Here is a 14426-nt window from a genome sequence, read left to right as displayed (position 1 = left end):
TTTCTTCAGGCTCCAGGGTCACTCCCCAAAGTATCAGCCAACTAGCTGCGTTTTAGGGCAGGTATTGTTAATCATGGGAGAGCAGACAGTGGTTGGTGGGCAGGGCTCTACAGAAAGGGTCTGATATGGAAGGTGAAAAGGCAGAGGCACAGGCTTAGAGATTCCAAAAAGAAAAGTATGTAAAATGAAATGAAGGTATATTCCACTTTCAGGACTTAACTTCTCTTTTCTTTTTTATTTTTATTTTATTTTATTTTTTTAAGATTTACTTATTTATTTTAGAGAGAGTGAGAAAGCAAGGGATGGGGAGGGGAGAGTGGAGAGGGAGAGAGAGAATCTCAAGCAGACTCCATGCTCAGCATGGAGTCTAACATGGGCTCCATCCCACAACTCTGAGATCACTGCCCGAGCAAAGTCAAGACCCAGACACCTAACTGAGCACCCCCAGACTCCCAGGGCTGGTTTATTTTCAATATAAATCTGGTGTTGAGGGCCATGAACTAGATAAGAATACCATTAGTTGGTCTGAACCTGACACGGGTGCTCTTCTGTGATGTTTCTTCCCATACTCGGTTTCCTAGGGGTGTCCACTGACCACCTGTGCCAGCACTCCGGTGTCTGCATCAATGCTGGCAACTCGCATCACTGCCAGTGCCCCCTGGGCTACACTGGGAGCTACTGTGAGGAGCAGCTCGATGAGTGCTCGTCCAACCCTTGCCAACACGGAGCCACCTGCAGGGACTTCATCGGCGGGTACAGATGTGAGGTGAGATGAGTGGGCAGATGTCAGAGACCTCCCAAAGATGGCGCAGGTCTTGTGATCACTGACATACTGAAGCTAGCTGCTTGTGACTTATATTTACAAGTTATAGATGTGTTTTTAACCAATCACCATTATATATTGTTTACCAACCACCACCAATTTCCATCCCCTTGTATAATAAGTTCACATGGCTCTAGTAAGGTATTTTTATAGAGGTCTGAAGCCATCTCACTTGCACAGAGTTGCCTCAGGATTCAGAGCCAACTTTCACTGCCAGAGTGCATTTCACAGGCCAGTAGCTCAGTGGCCCCTGGCACTTTCCTGAATAGCAGCTGAGATAGGAAAAGCCACTTTGAGTTATGTCCCGAAGTTGCTTAGCCTGTTCCATGTAGCATCACACTAAGTATGACATGTATATGTCTGAGGAAGTGTGTGTCTATGAAGGAACATGGCACAGTCTTCCTGATGGTTGCACTGATAATGGGTAGAGCAAGATGTAAACAAGACACCAGAGACTTGTATTTGACAGCAATTCAGGCCACCCAGGACCACTGAGAAAAGCTTTACCTCTCATAAATGAGCTAAAGATGGTCTCTTTATATTGGCCCCACAGTTATTCCTTCAGAGAGGGCTGAGACCTGTTAGTTCAAAAGCCACCAGGACCAAACAAAAATTTTTACACATCCAGTTTTTCTAAAAATAGCCCTAATAAAGCATGTTTTTAGCCATGTAGAGCCTTTCTGCTTTGCATAGTCTACAAAACTGCACCCAAAATCTGCAAGCCATAGGTAAGCCCCAGGACTCAAAGCCCCAGACCAGTGCTGCCCTTCAGAACTCTCTGACCCAAAGACTGGGGCCTGGCTGCACGAAACATGTAAGCCCCCTCACTCTTACCCCCTTCCCTTGGAATTCACTTGCCCTCCTTTCCTTATCTTCTTGTCTGCTCTGGACAGTCTCATGCTGTGACGGATGCCCGCACATGCAAACCTGTTAAAGTATTACCCAATAAAGCCACTTCGCAGTCAGGGTTTTTTTCCCTTGATCAGCCCTTAAATCCCTCAAACCCCTGTGTCTACTATGTTAGCTAACACAACCCCTCCCCCATCTCAGCCAGTTTCTCATACATATGTGTGGTTTCCTGAATCTAGAGATCCATAAATGCAGCGCATTTACTACTGTCCACACATACTGTTGGACTGAGTCATAGGGTCCTCATTGCATACCAAGGAATGCATATTTGAAAGATGGGAAAACCTAAATTGAGGAGTGATGAAAGTTTTGCACAGGTGTCAACTCTGAAATATCCCTCAGATTGTTGAGTTCTTGCCTTTGTTATAAAGTGGCTTTTCAACTGGAAGATGTCAGTATCAGTATGCTGCAAGTTGGCCCTGCACCAGATGATTGGTAGGGCATGTGATGGTGCTGGAGAAGCATATAAGAGCTGGGTGGGGGCCGGGGCTGGGCAGAGATATACAGCAACCTTCCGGATTTCATTTGTTCTGGTGGTCTGTTTCCAACAATGGTCCAATGTTTCTTCCTATTCGCTTATTCCTATCAGTGTGTCCCAGGGTATCAGGGCGTCAATTGTGAGTATGAAGTAGATGAGTGCCAGAATCAGCCATGCCAGAACGGAGGCACCTGTGTCGACCTTGTGAACCACTTCAAGTGTTCCTGTCCACCAGGCACTCGAGGTATGACATCAGCCCTAAACGTCTCCATCTAGGGCATTTTCTTATGTTATAAATCCATTTTTAGTGTGGAGGAGGTTTTAAAATATTAAGCATTTAGTTCTGGATTCCAGTAACTCAGGCCATTGCACTCTCTCATCTCTTGCCTAGCTCTGATGTTCTGACTCATGTTCTTCGTTCTTTCTGGTTGTTGTTGACATCGTATGTCCCATGAAACATGGGATGTGGAAATGATGCAGTGTTGCAACAAGATTAGCCTGGTTAGCAAGATTTCTTGGTGCTTCAACGGAAAATAACTAGTGGTCTCTTGAATAGATAATTCACATTTACTAGCTTCTGTATTTTTTAAAACTTGCTAAGTATTGCCTCGATAAGGTGGGGGATTGAATGAAATGAAAACATTTGCCTGTTTTCATAAGCCCAGGTGCGGAAGGTAATGCCCTAAGGCTGTAACTAAGAATTGCAGTAGAGCCTACGGAGCTAACCCTAGACTGAACGATGGGGCATCAGTGTACTGTGGGCATTGCCCCTGCCTCTGAACAATCTTCTGGAGAGAGCTTGGAGTATTCTTTGTTAGAAGAGGTGTAGTTATAACCTTTTTGAGCAGCCTGTAAAAAGAAAAAAGCTGAGCCCATCCACAATGGTGAGAAATTCATCTCAGTGTTGAAGAGAATAGAATATCAGGGAAGTATTTATACTCTCTTAGACATTTGTGCAGTGAACTTTGATAATTTACCTTCCCTGAGTTCAGGGTTTGGCTAACATAAAATAGGAGAGTACCCCACTGATAGGATAGTAATCAAGCAATGAGATTAAAGGGGAAGAGAAAACTCAAGAGAAACAGCCTTTAAATACAGGAAGATTTGTCCTGTGAAAAGGGGAGTAGTTCTCTGCTCTAGAAATCAATAGTTGAAAGAGAAGTAGGAGTGATTTTGATTCATTATTAGTTAGATTCAGACGACAAGCTCCAATTCTGGTGGCAGATGAAATCTCAGATCTCAGTGGCTTGACACAACAACGCTTGTCACTCAAAGTTAGTGTGTCTCTGTATTCTAGCTATGAGGTTGCAAGCACTTGCCCTCCAAGGCCTCCACAGCAGAGGAGGAGAGACAGACTTGTAGTCATGCAGCAGCTCTCCCTGCCTCCGTCTGGACATGACACCCATCATTATTGCTCATAGTACATTGGTCTCAATCTGACTCCAGGAGAGACTGGGGGTGTGGGAGAACACGTAGATATCATTGCACTCTAAGAATTCTGCTATACCATGAATGTTCTATGAATTACAGATGTTAGTCCTAGAATGAACCCTTCCATAATGCAGCAAAAGTTCTCTTTTCTGTTTGTTAAGGATGGCTTAAACAATAGTTTTGCTTTTAGTTTTGACTATTAGTATTTTGAATATGTCATTCTACTGCTTTTTCTTAATAATTTTTTTATTATGTTATGTCAGTTACCATTTGTTTTTGATGTAGTGTTCCATGATTCATTGTTGGCATCCTACTGCTTTTTGACCTCCAGGGTTTGTTTTTGTCTTTTAAGGAGAAATCAGCTGTTAACCTTAGTGAGGATCCCTTGTGATAAGTTGCTTCTCCCTTGGTACTTTCAAAATGCTCTCTTTGTCTTTGTCTTATGACCTTTTGCTTATGATATTTGTAGGTTTGGATCTCTTTGAGTTTATCATGCTTAGAATTCATTGAGTTACCATACTATGTGTGCTTGGTTAGGTATGTAGACTGGTATTTATTTTTCCTGGCTTGACTTCTCTGGCCATTGGTCAGCCTCCAGGGGACTGTCAAATCCTGTAAGTTCATTGTGAGAGTTATCACAATGATTGTTTTTATTTCAGTACTCCTGAGCTTTGGATCTTGGCCTGGGGGCACCTCTGGTTCCAGGTCCAGAGCCAACTGTTGTGCGTATCCCTACTACCTTGCTTCGGGCAGAGGTTGAGCTCATTCTCAATCAATAGGTCTGTGTATTACTGCTGGTTCCATTCTGATGGGACTCTAGGCATCAGTGTTCATTTTACTAGCAGCTCCTAATTACCAAATATTCGGTGTCAGTGGGATCACAAACTTGTTTTGTTTTTTACTGTCTTGTTTTTTATGTAGTTTGCAAATAGGTAATATATGCACATGTCCCAAATTTTATATATAGACACACACATTCTTAAATACATACACATGTAACAAAAGCATAAAATGAAAATTCTCTTTCCATTCCCTTTCCCTATACCTAGTTCTCCCTCTTCACAAGCAAATAACCTCCACTTTGTTTTACTTTCTTGTGTATTGTCTAGGTTTTTTTTTTATGTGCCCTTCAGAATTTCCTTACGTATATAGAAGCCAAATACAAAGATATTTTTATTTAACCCTCTTCTTACTTTGAAGATAGGGTATTAGATAATCTCTTACACTTGATTATTTTTTTTACTTAATTGGAGATGATTCCATATCAATTTATAGTACTTCCTTAATTTTTTTCATCCTGTAGAATTTTGAGTAGAGTATATAGAACCAAAGTCCTAGTGATAGAAGTTTGGGTTTCTTGCATGTGTATATTTGTAGACAAATTTACAGAAATTGAATTGCTGGATTAGAGAATTATGTGCATTTGTAATTTAGATTAATATTGCTGATTCATAGTGTATGAGCATACTGGCTTCTTCTCAGTCGGGATTAATGTATTCTCATCTATGAGTCATTTGGTTTTCCTCTTTCAGTGGTTTCTCTGTTTGTATCTATATCCTTTTTCCCCTATTACATTGATCATGTTAATATTTTATAGAGATAAAGTATGATACAAAATATTGTCAGTATATTATTTCTTGTCTTTGATTTTTTTATAATTTTTTTCATGCAGAGATTTTTATTTTTATTTTTTTTAAGATTTATTTATTCTAGAGAGAGAGCAGGGAGAGGGGCAAAGGGAGAGGGGGAGAGAGAATCTCAAGCAAACTCTGCTCTGAATGCAGAGCTCAAGGGGGCCTCAGTCTTAGGTGCCCAAGATCATGAATTGAGCTGAAACCAAGAGTTGGATGCTCAACTGACTGAGCCACGCAGGCACCCTTGGAGCTTTTTCCTTTTAATCAGATTGGATTTATCAACCTTTTTTTTTTTTTTAATGGCTTCTGGATTTTGAATCCTAGTCAGTAATACCTTCTACACTCTAAGTTTATAAAGGAATTCTCCCATATTTTCTTCAAGTACTAGAATATTGTAGCACTTTTTTCCATATGGCTACTGATTTTTCCCAACACAATTTACTGAATATTTGATTTTTTTTTAAAGATTTTATTTATTTATTTGACAGACAGAGATCACAAGTAGGCAGAGAGGCAGGCAGAGAGAGAGAGGAGGAAGCAGGCTCCCTGCTGAGCAGAGAGCCCGATGCGGGACTCGATCCCAGGACCCTGAGATCATGACCTGAGCCAAAGGCAGCGGCTTAACCCACTGAGCCACCCAGGCGCCCCTGAATATTTGATCTTTTATGCAATAATTTGAGATGGCAACTTTATCAAATTCTAAATTTCCTTGTGTAACTGGGTGTTATTCTGGACTTTTTCCTTTTTCTTTCTTTTCTTTTTCTTTTTCTTTTTTTTTCCTTTATTCTGCTTTATTCTATTAATTTATCAATACCACTCTGTTTTAATTATTAAGAAACTTTGTTTTCAGGGTTTTCCAGGCTATGGTTATAGTTTATTTTTTCATATAACTTTAGAGTCAGATTAGCCATTTAAAAATTAATTAAATTTAAAAATTTTGGTGGCTTTTTTTTATGGGGGTTGTATTAAATTTATGAATCTGTGTAAGGAAAAGTGACATCTTCATGATGAGGAGTCTTCCTAACCAAATCATAGCATCTTCTCATTTATTCAGACCTCCTTTTGTGTCTTTCAGGGCTATTTTAAAGTTTTCATATAGCTATAGTACATTTCTTTTTAAGATTATTTCTCTAGTTTTGTCTTTTGATATTGCTATTGAAAATGAGGTCTTTTCATCCTTTTTTTAAAAAGATTTTATTTATTTATTTGAGAGAGAGACAGAAAGAGCATGAGCAGTGGGGAGGGACAGAGAGAGAGGGACATGGTGCCTAAGGTGGGGCTCCATCCCAGGACCCTGGATCATGACCTGAGCCAAAGTCAGACACTTAACTGACTGAGCCACCCAGATGCCCTCTTTTTCCTTTTTAATAGTCTTGCTTATCTTAGTGTATGCTACCACTATAAGTGACAAGAATACATAACTGTTTTCCTTTCTTTTATAATTTTTTAGATCATTCATGGAATCATCTCTAGAATCGTTATTAATTTCTTTTGTACTTTCAAGAATATTTACAGATGTCATACTAGATAGCTCACTTACATCGATAGTACATTAAATGAGCACTATTTTAAATGGAATAACCTTTGAGCTCTCAACAGAATATTTTCCCTAAAATTTTTAAAAATAAGCAACTAGTAAACATTATTTTACAGGAAAAAAGTCAGTGGTCTAAAACCTAACTCTATCACTCAAAATTAAGTTCTAGTTCTAACCAATATTTTTACATACTTATAATCTATGTCCTGATTGTAATAGTCTCTTTTGAACTGTTTATACTTTGAATAATGGGAATAAAGTAATGAAAATTGCTGGGTGTCTCTTGAGCTCCAGTCTCCCCGTCTCTCAGGTGGAACAAAGAATGCTGGCTACTGCCCAGGGGACTGCTTCGGTGGATTCTGTGGGAGAGTACCTGTGAAGACCTGAACACATTCTTTCCTTGGCCCTCACTGGTCACCAGGAGGACAGCAGCTTCTCCTTGCCTGACCTAAAAGGTCCCATTGCAGATTGAGACATGTAACCTGAATAACCGCTCTCTTCAGCTGGCAGGCAGTGTTCCAAAGAATGTCATCATTCTCTGTGTCTTCTCTCTTTCCTCCAGGCTTGCTTTGTGAAGAGAACATTGATGACTGTGCTGGGGGTCCCCACTGCCTTAATGGTGGTCAGTGTGTGGACAGGATTGGGGGCTACAGTTGTCGCTGCCTGCCTGGCTTTGCCGGAGAGCGGTGTGAGGGGGACATCAACGAGTGCCTCTCAAACCCCTGCAGCTCTGAGGGCAGCCTGGATTGCGTCCAGCTAACCAATGACTACCTGTGTGTCTGCCGCAACGCCTTCACTGGTGAGAGTCTCTCCAGCACCGCCAACACTCTACCTCGGAGGCGCTTTGAGTGAGGAAATTTGAGTGAAGGACGTATGTCACCTACTGGACCCAAAGTAGCTTTTTTCTTACATGGGAAACACTAGGGCAGCTTAGTTCGGAGGCACAGTTTTTCCTCAGGTCTGTGCTTCATGGATGTTAGAGTCTACCTCTGCCTTTTTTGTTTTTCCTGAGGTGCTTTCTCTTTTTTTATACGCTGATGATATCATACTAGAGCAGAAATACAAAAAAAGAAATAGAATGCTGTGAAGACCTGATCACATTCTTTCCTTGGTCCTTACTGGTCACCAGTGGTTAAGCAAAATAACACTTTTTAATTGGGGCAAAATACACATAACAGTGTGTACCATCTTAACCATTTTTTAAAAATATTTTACTTATTTATTTGACAGAGAGAGGTCACAAGTAGGCAGGGGGAGGAGGAAGCAGGCTCCCCGCTGAGCAGAGAGCCTGATGCGGGCCTCGATCCCAGGACCCTGAGACCATGACCTAAGCCAAAGGCAGAGGCTTAACCCACTAAGCCACCCAGGCACCCCCATCTTAACCATTTTTAAGTGTACAGTTCAATAGTATTAAATATGTTCACATTGCTGTGCTGCCAACACCAACTTCATCCACAGAACTCTTTCATCTGAGGAAAATAATGTCTTGTGTTCAGAAACCATGCGTCTGCTCTGGCTTCATCACCCCGTCTCCTTTGGCATGTAATAACTTGGGTTACTGGGTAGTCACTTCCCCTTCTCTCCATGTCTGGAACCCAGAGATGATTAGGATCTTCTGGGTCACCTAAGAGGAGTAGGTCTGAATTGGGATGTGTTTAAGCAAAACCAGTTCATGAGAGTATGTACTGGAAAGCTGCAGGTGTATTACCTGCACAGCTAAGAGTTGGCTGTGCTCCCAGTCTCTTCTCAAGTTTCTTTATCTTCACAGAGCATAAAGATGACCAAGTCCTGTCTCAGAATGGGCTCTTGTCATAGGCACTTATTAGTTACTTCTGAAGATGGGCAGCTTGGCAACTTTGGGGGGACTACAATAGTGTTTAACAGTGGCAGTGTCATCAGATACTCAGAAGTCTGCCTGGCATTTCTGGAGTCGTTCCAGACTTTATGCTATAGTAGTGTTCCTTGGGAGTCAGGTGATAGGCTACAGTAGTCTCCTGAGTACTGATTTGGCAAGTTGGACTCAGCTGTATTGTGAGCCCATCTCTAGACCTCCTTCCTTCCAATTTTAAAGAGATGTTACCTTTAAGAACTTTGGTAATTTATGAAGAATGGGAGGTATTTTGCACTGTGGAAGATGCCTGGATCCGATATCAAAAAAGAAACAGTCCCTTATGAACATCATGCCTACTGGGGCAATGTTGGACACAGAGAGTGTGAACATTCTGTCTGGCAGCCTCATGTTGGCCATGAGGTGCTTGGGAAGCCAGAGAAGCAAACCAGGCTGCTGTTTCTTTCATTGCCTCTGAGGCTTCCTTTTCCTGGAAACCCTGACAAGCACCTACAAAGAAAGAGGGAAAGAGATGAAGGAAGGATTGAAGACAACCTTGAATTTGGGTCCCACCACCAGGAAGGAGTAGTGATGCATTGTCCGCACTTGTGATTGAAAAGAGTCCCTTGAGCTCACTGGGTGTAATGATTGTGGGATGCAGTTGCTGAGGTGGACATTGAAGGGCCATCTGTCCCTGAGCCCCATGTCCATGTGATGGCTGCTCTTGGGTAGTGGCTGCTGCTGTGATTTGAAGAGGCAGGCACATGTAACTCTTGCCTCTTAATCCTGACTGGCCAAAACTATGACTATTTTAATTTCCTTTTGAAAACCCCTCTTCTCTTTGTCCATGGCTGAGGGCCAGACGGGACCCATCTCCTGCCATTTGCCAGGAGGCACCAGCTGTTGTCTCCACAGGTCTTCCCCTAGGTTCCAGCTGTTTACTTCACTTTATCATGCAGCAGTGGCCTCGATCTAGATGCCTTCTGTTTTAGAACTGTCTCTAGAGGAAATTAACTCTGGAAAAAAACTCAGTTCTGTTTTAAAGCAGTGCCATTCAGATTACAAAATGGCTAGAAAATGATTGAAAAGAGATGTTACAGATGAAAATTCTGTGTAAGCTACAAATCACCACTTGGATGTGTTGGCCTGGTGTAGCCTCTCCTGTGAAGTTGACAGTTTTAACAAAATGCACTGAATGGTTTTGGTAAATGTTTCTTTTGGTTTATGAAAGCTAAAGTATCTTCAAAAAAAATTAAAAAGCTGAAGTGTCCTTTTCTTTTTCTTCTCTTTTTGTCAGATTAGAGTGATTTTTCACATCCCTGTCCACCCTGTTTTCTGAGTCTGTTGGGGATGTGTGCCACATATACTTACTGTGTGGGCAAGACACATGAGGGTATTGGCCTGAACCAGTGGTGGTCCAATTAGTGTTTTCCTCATCTTCTCATGTTCCCTTGGGCTTAGGACTCAGCTCACCCCTTGCCCCATCCCTCACCATTTGGCTAGCTCCCATCCCAACAGCACTCTGTTCAGGAACTGCAGTTACTACTCCTCCCTTTTAAAATGCCTTTCTATTTTCTGCTTTAAGGTCGTCACTGTGAAACTTTCATTGATGTATGTCCCCAGATGCCTTGCCTGAATGGGGGGACTTGTGCTGTGGCCAGCAACATGCCTGATGGTTTCATTTGTCGTTGTCCCCCGGTAAGTGCCATTTTGTCTATTTAAGGGGCATGCTCTCTTTTACACTGTCTGGACAAAGCTGAGATTAAACCTGATTTTTCCACACTCCATCTGGAACTTCTTGGTGTGGAGATTGATTAATTTTAGCTCCTTCACAGAAAAGTGCTGGAGTTTCCCATTTAAAGCTGTTAAGATAATCCCAGAAAGGGTGAGCTCCCTATTCTGTGACTCTCAGTCTTTAGAAGCACTAAGAGAAATCCACGGGAAGTAGTGGAATATTCCCTTGAAAACAAGACTAGTGTCTCTGGCTTCTGGGTGTGCCAGAGAGTAGTCTTGCCTCCCAGATTGTGGCAGAGTTGGCTGGAAATGCTACTCTGCTTATACTCCTTAGCAGGGACTATTTGGGAGCAAGCTGCTTTTTATACTAGAAGGAAGCCTATTTTTAGCCATTTGGTGTGAAAACTCTTTGTCCTCTGCCAGGGGCTAAAACCTCCCTAAAACAGAGATCACTCTGTGTGAGGACGTAGCGAAGGGAGACCTGTGCAGTAACTTTGGTCTGGCTGAGCAGGAAGTATAAGAAAAAAATGACACACAAAGCTTATTAGATGCTCCAGACTCTGGAAATAACGTCTCTCTCCCCCGCCCCGAAACCCATTATATAAATGGTCTAAGGACAGCTAGGGAAGTTGCTTATAGATATAGTGTTATCTGAGTTTTATCCCACTGTGGATATAATTTCTAGAAGTGAGCTCTTAAAGTGAACGAATTCTACATTCATCCCATGGAACCTTCATCTCTGACCTTAGGTCACCTTGAAGAGGCTTCCTCCTAGAACATGGTGCAGGAGGCTATGTGGAGGGATCTTAGCCATGTGTCTAATCTTTATTGTCTAGAGGTATGGCAGAGAAGGGGTTGGGAGGAAAAATGAGGCCCGCTATCCTCATTTGTTCACTGATTTCCACAGGGATTCTCCGGGGCAAGATGCCAGAGCAGCTGCGGACAAGTGAAGTGCAGGAGAGGAGAGCAGTGTGTGCACACGGCCTCAGGACCCCGCTGCTTCTGCCCCAACCCCCAGGACTGCGAATCAGGCTGTGCCAGTAGTCCCTGCCAACATGGGGGTAGCTGCTATCCTCAGCGCCAGCCTCCTTACTACTCTTGCCAGTGTTCTCCACCATTCTGGGGCAGCCACTGTGAACTTTACATGGCCCCCACCAGCACCCCTCCTGCCACCTGCCTGAGCCAGTACTGTGCCGACAAAGCTCGGGACGGCGTCTGCGATGAGGCCTGCAACAGCCATGCCTGCCAGTGGGATGGGGGTGACTGTTCCCTGACCATGGAGAACCCCTGGGCCAACTGTTCTTCCCCACTTCCCTGCTGGGATTACATCAACAACCAGTGTGATGAGCTGTGTAACACAGCCGAGTGCCTTTTTGACAATTTTGAATGCCAGGGGAGCAGCAAGACATGCAAGTAAGAGTCCAGGGTCCCCAGAAGCTGAGGGAGACTATCACTAACACAACTCAGTTCCTTGTTCTTGCTCCTAACCACTCCAGGGCTTCAGCCCAAGCTGCCTCTGCTGTTCAGACTGGTGCCCTGAGACCCTCTTCCTGGTGTCAGCCTTGCCCCGCCGTACGCTGCCCTGTGCTCCCCCTTGCTGACAGAGGTCCAGGAATGCTCATGTGCAGCCACCCTCTCTCTGCCTTTCTCTGCCTTCTCACCTGCTGCTCTCACGACCTCCTAGGGGAAATAAGTTTTGGAAGTGGTGTTACCCATTCCCAGGCAGCCTCTCACATAATCTGCCTGCAGGATGAATGAAAAGGTCTGTACCTCTCTCTGTTTACCCCCATCCCTTTCTTTTAGACAGGGTTCCCCCTTCTAGATTTATCAGGAAGCATAAGCCAGATCAGGCTAGTTAACCCTCGTAGTCGTTACTATGGCAGTTACAAGGTGCTTTATGGTTAAATAATAACTTTCCTTTTAGCTCTTGCATTTAATTTAACCTCAGTGAGCTCTCAACATTCTTATGAGGCATAATTACTGTCATTGGTCTTTCACAGGTGAGGGAACTGAGACGTGGGAGGTTGGAGAACTTGTCAGAGCACATACAGTTACTGTCAACTCCCAAATTCAATGAGCCAGTGTGGCAAATTGTAACAGTGACAAAACTCTCAAGCGGTGGGAGTAGGGAGGAGAGGGAGATGAAATGATTTGTGCAGCGTTTAGATTTGGAGACTCAATTTCCTGTTCCCAGTATTTGAAAGAGACTTTGTGTGCTCTGGCACAGATTTAAATCTGGTCCCGTGTATGGCATGCACCTCTCTGCACCTGCCTTCCACAGCTAAGACTCAGTCTTGTTTGGGAAGGAAATGAGCCATACTGACATGATCCTCTGTAGAGCCCTGATGGTTCAGTTCCTGGAGGCACCTTTTACTTCCAAAAGTTCACTGTTAACTCATTAGGGATAGTGGATTAAAAAAAGAGAGGATGTGTGTACCTGGTTGATACTTGTTTCAGGTGTGCAGCTTTGCTTACAAATCGGACTTAACAAGATCACCAGCTGCCTGGGGGGCTGTGAGCCCTGCAGCATAGTAAGCAGCACAGTGTTTTTTCTCCTGTGGCGAGCATTAGATGATATGTACTCTGTGCTGTCGGGGATAGGAGATTCGGCAGAGGGACCTGATCTGGGCCATAGGAGATAGGTGGGGAAAGCCACAATAGTTCCAAGTAGAAAACCAAATAATGCGGCAGTCTATTCTGAACTGTTTCCTTGTTCTCTCCCACTTCTGCCTCCTGCCTAGGTATGACAAATACTGTGCAGACCACTTCAAAGACAACCACTGTGACCAGGGATGCAACAGTGAGGAGTGTGGCTGGGACGGGCTGGACTGTGCTGCTGACCGGCCAGAGAACCTGGCAGAGGGGACACTGGTTATAGTGGTGCTCATGCCCCCGGAGCAGCTGCTCCAGGACGCCCGCAGCTTCTTGCGGGCACTGGGTACCCTGCTCCATACCAACCTGCACATTAAACGGGACTCGCAGGGGGCACTCATGGTCTACCCCTACTATGGTGAGAAGTCGGCTGCCATGAAGAAGCAGAGGATGACTCGAAGGTCCCTTCCTGATGATCAAGAACAGGAGGTGGCTGGGTAGGTATTTGGTTTCTAGAGCCCTTAAAGCTTACTTCTTAACTTCTTCAAGTTTATAAAGCTAAGTACTTTGATACACAGAGGTTATAACTGAACCTGTAAAAATGCAGAGCTCAGAGAAATAGAACAGCCCACCAAGTAAGACAAACCCATTTTCCAGTATGTGTGCTTAAGAGTAAAGGATTGCATTGGTCCTGGTATCCTGAGAGGTGCATTGGAGCAAGCAGAAGGCAGGATGTCGGGAGGCCTCCTCAAATGCCAGAATCCGTAACCCTTTGCCAGGGTTGCCTCAGATCCCTTCAGTACTACTCTTCTTTTGAAATAATCATTGCCTTCTATTCATAGAAGTCTTTATAATCATCTTAAATTGTGTCTTTGCACCCTACTTTTTGTTGGTATATCCCACAATTCTAGCTAGCTAGGATCCAGATGCAGAGACAGAGGAGAATGAGGACCAGCTTTACCCACTTTCCTTACTTGGTCTTGTGTTGCCTCAGTCAGAAGGCGCAGACTCAGCCAGGCCAAGGAAGGTGAGACAGAGTCCAAGTGGGAATTAGTGGTTAGGATCTGAAGGGACAGGATCTTACTTTCTAAGATCTTTCAAGGAAGCCTCACAGAGCTGGAGAGCCCAGTGCTGAAGGTGAGGAAGGAAGGCTCATGTAATCCTTTTTAACTTCGCTGTTTAACTGACACCTTTCTGTTTTCTCACCATTTCCCTTGGCATCCCACAGCTCTAAGGTATTTCTGGAAATTGACAACCGCCAGTGTGTTCAAGATTCAGACCAGTGTTTCAAGAACACAGATGCAGCAGCAGCTCTTCTGGCTTCTCATGCCATCCAGGGGACCCTGTCCTACCCTCTTGTGTCTGTCGTCAGTGAGTAGCACTGGTGTTAAGGGGAAAGTTTGGGGCAGGGGAGGCGTTACTTGGGGGCACGGAGAAAAGGGCACACTTTTCAATGTGCA

At 43.8% G+C, this 14426-nt stretch overlaps 1 protein-coding gene across 1 annotated transcript in view; it reads left to right on the top strand.

Annotated features, from left to right (window-relative positions):
• Positions 1–14426, top strand: part of NOTCH2 (notch receptor 2) — a 169155-nt gene that overhangs the window by 143949 nt on the left and 10780 nt on the right. Inside the window, 7 exon segments of the mRNA XM_044239024.1 lie at positions 582–766; positions 2322–2454; positions 7375–7611; positions 10226–10338; positions 11282–11787; positions 13116–13463; positions 14195–14337. Coding sequence (XP_044094959.1) covers positions 582–766; positions 2322–2454; positions 7375–7611; positions 10226–10338; positions 11282–11787; positions 13116–13463; positions 14195–14337 — 1665 coding nt within the window.

The sequence above is a fragment of the Neovison vison genome, chromosome 2, assembly GCF_020171115.1.
Source record: "Neovison vison isolate M4711 chromosome 2, ASM_NN_V1, whole genome shotgun sequence".
In the NCBI taxonomy this organism is placed as follows: Eukaryota; Metazoa; Chordata; class Mammalia; order Carnivora; family Mustelidae; genus Neogale; species Neogale vison.
The sequence above is the reverse complement of the archived record's forward strand: the minus strand, read 5'-3'. Positions and strand labels throughout refer to the sequence as shown.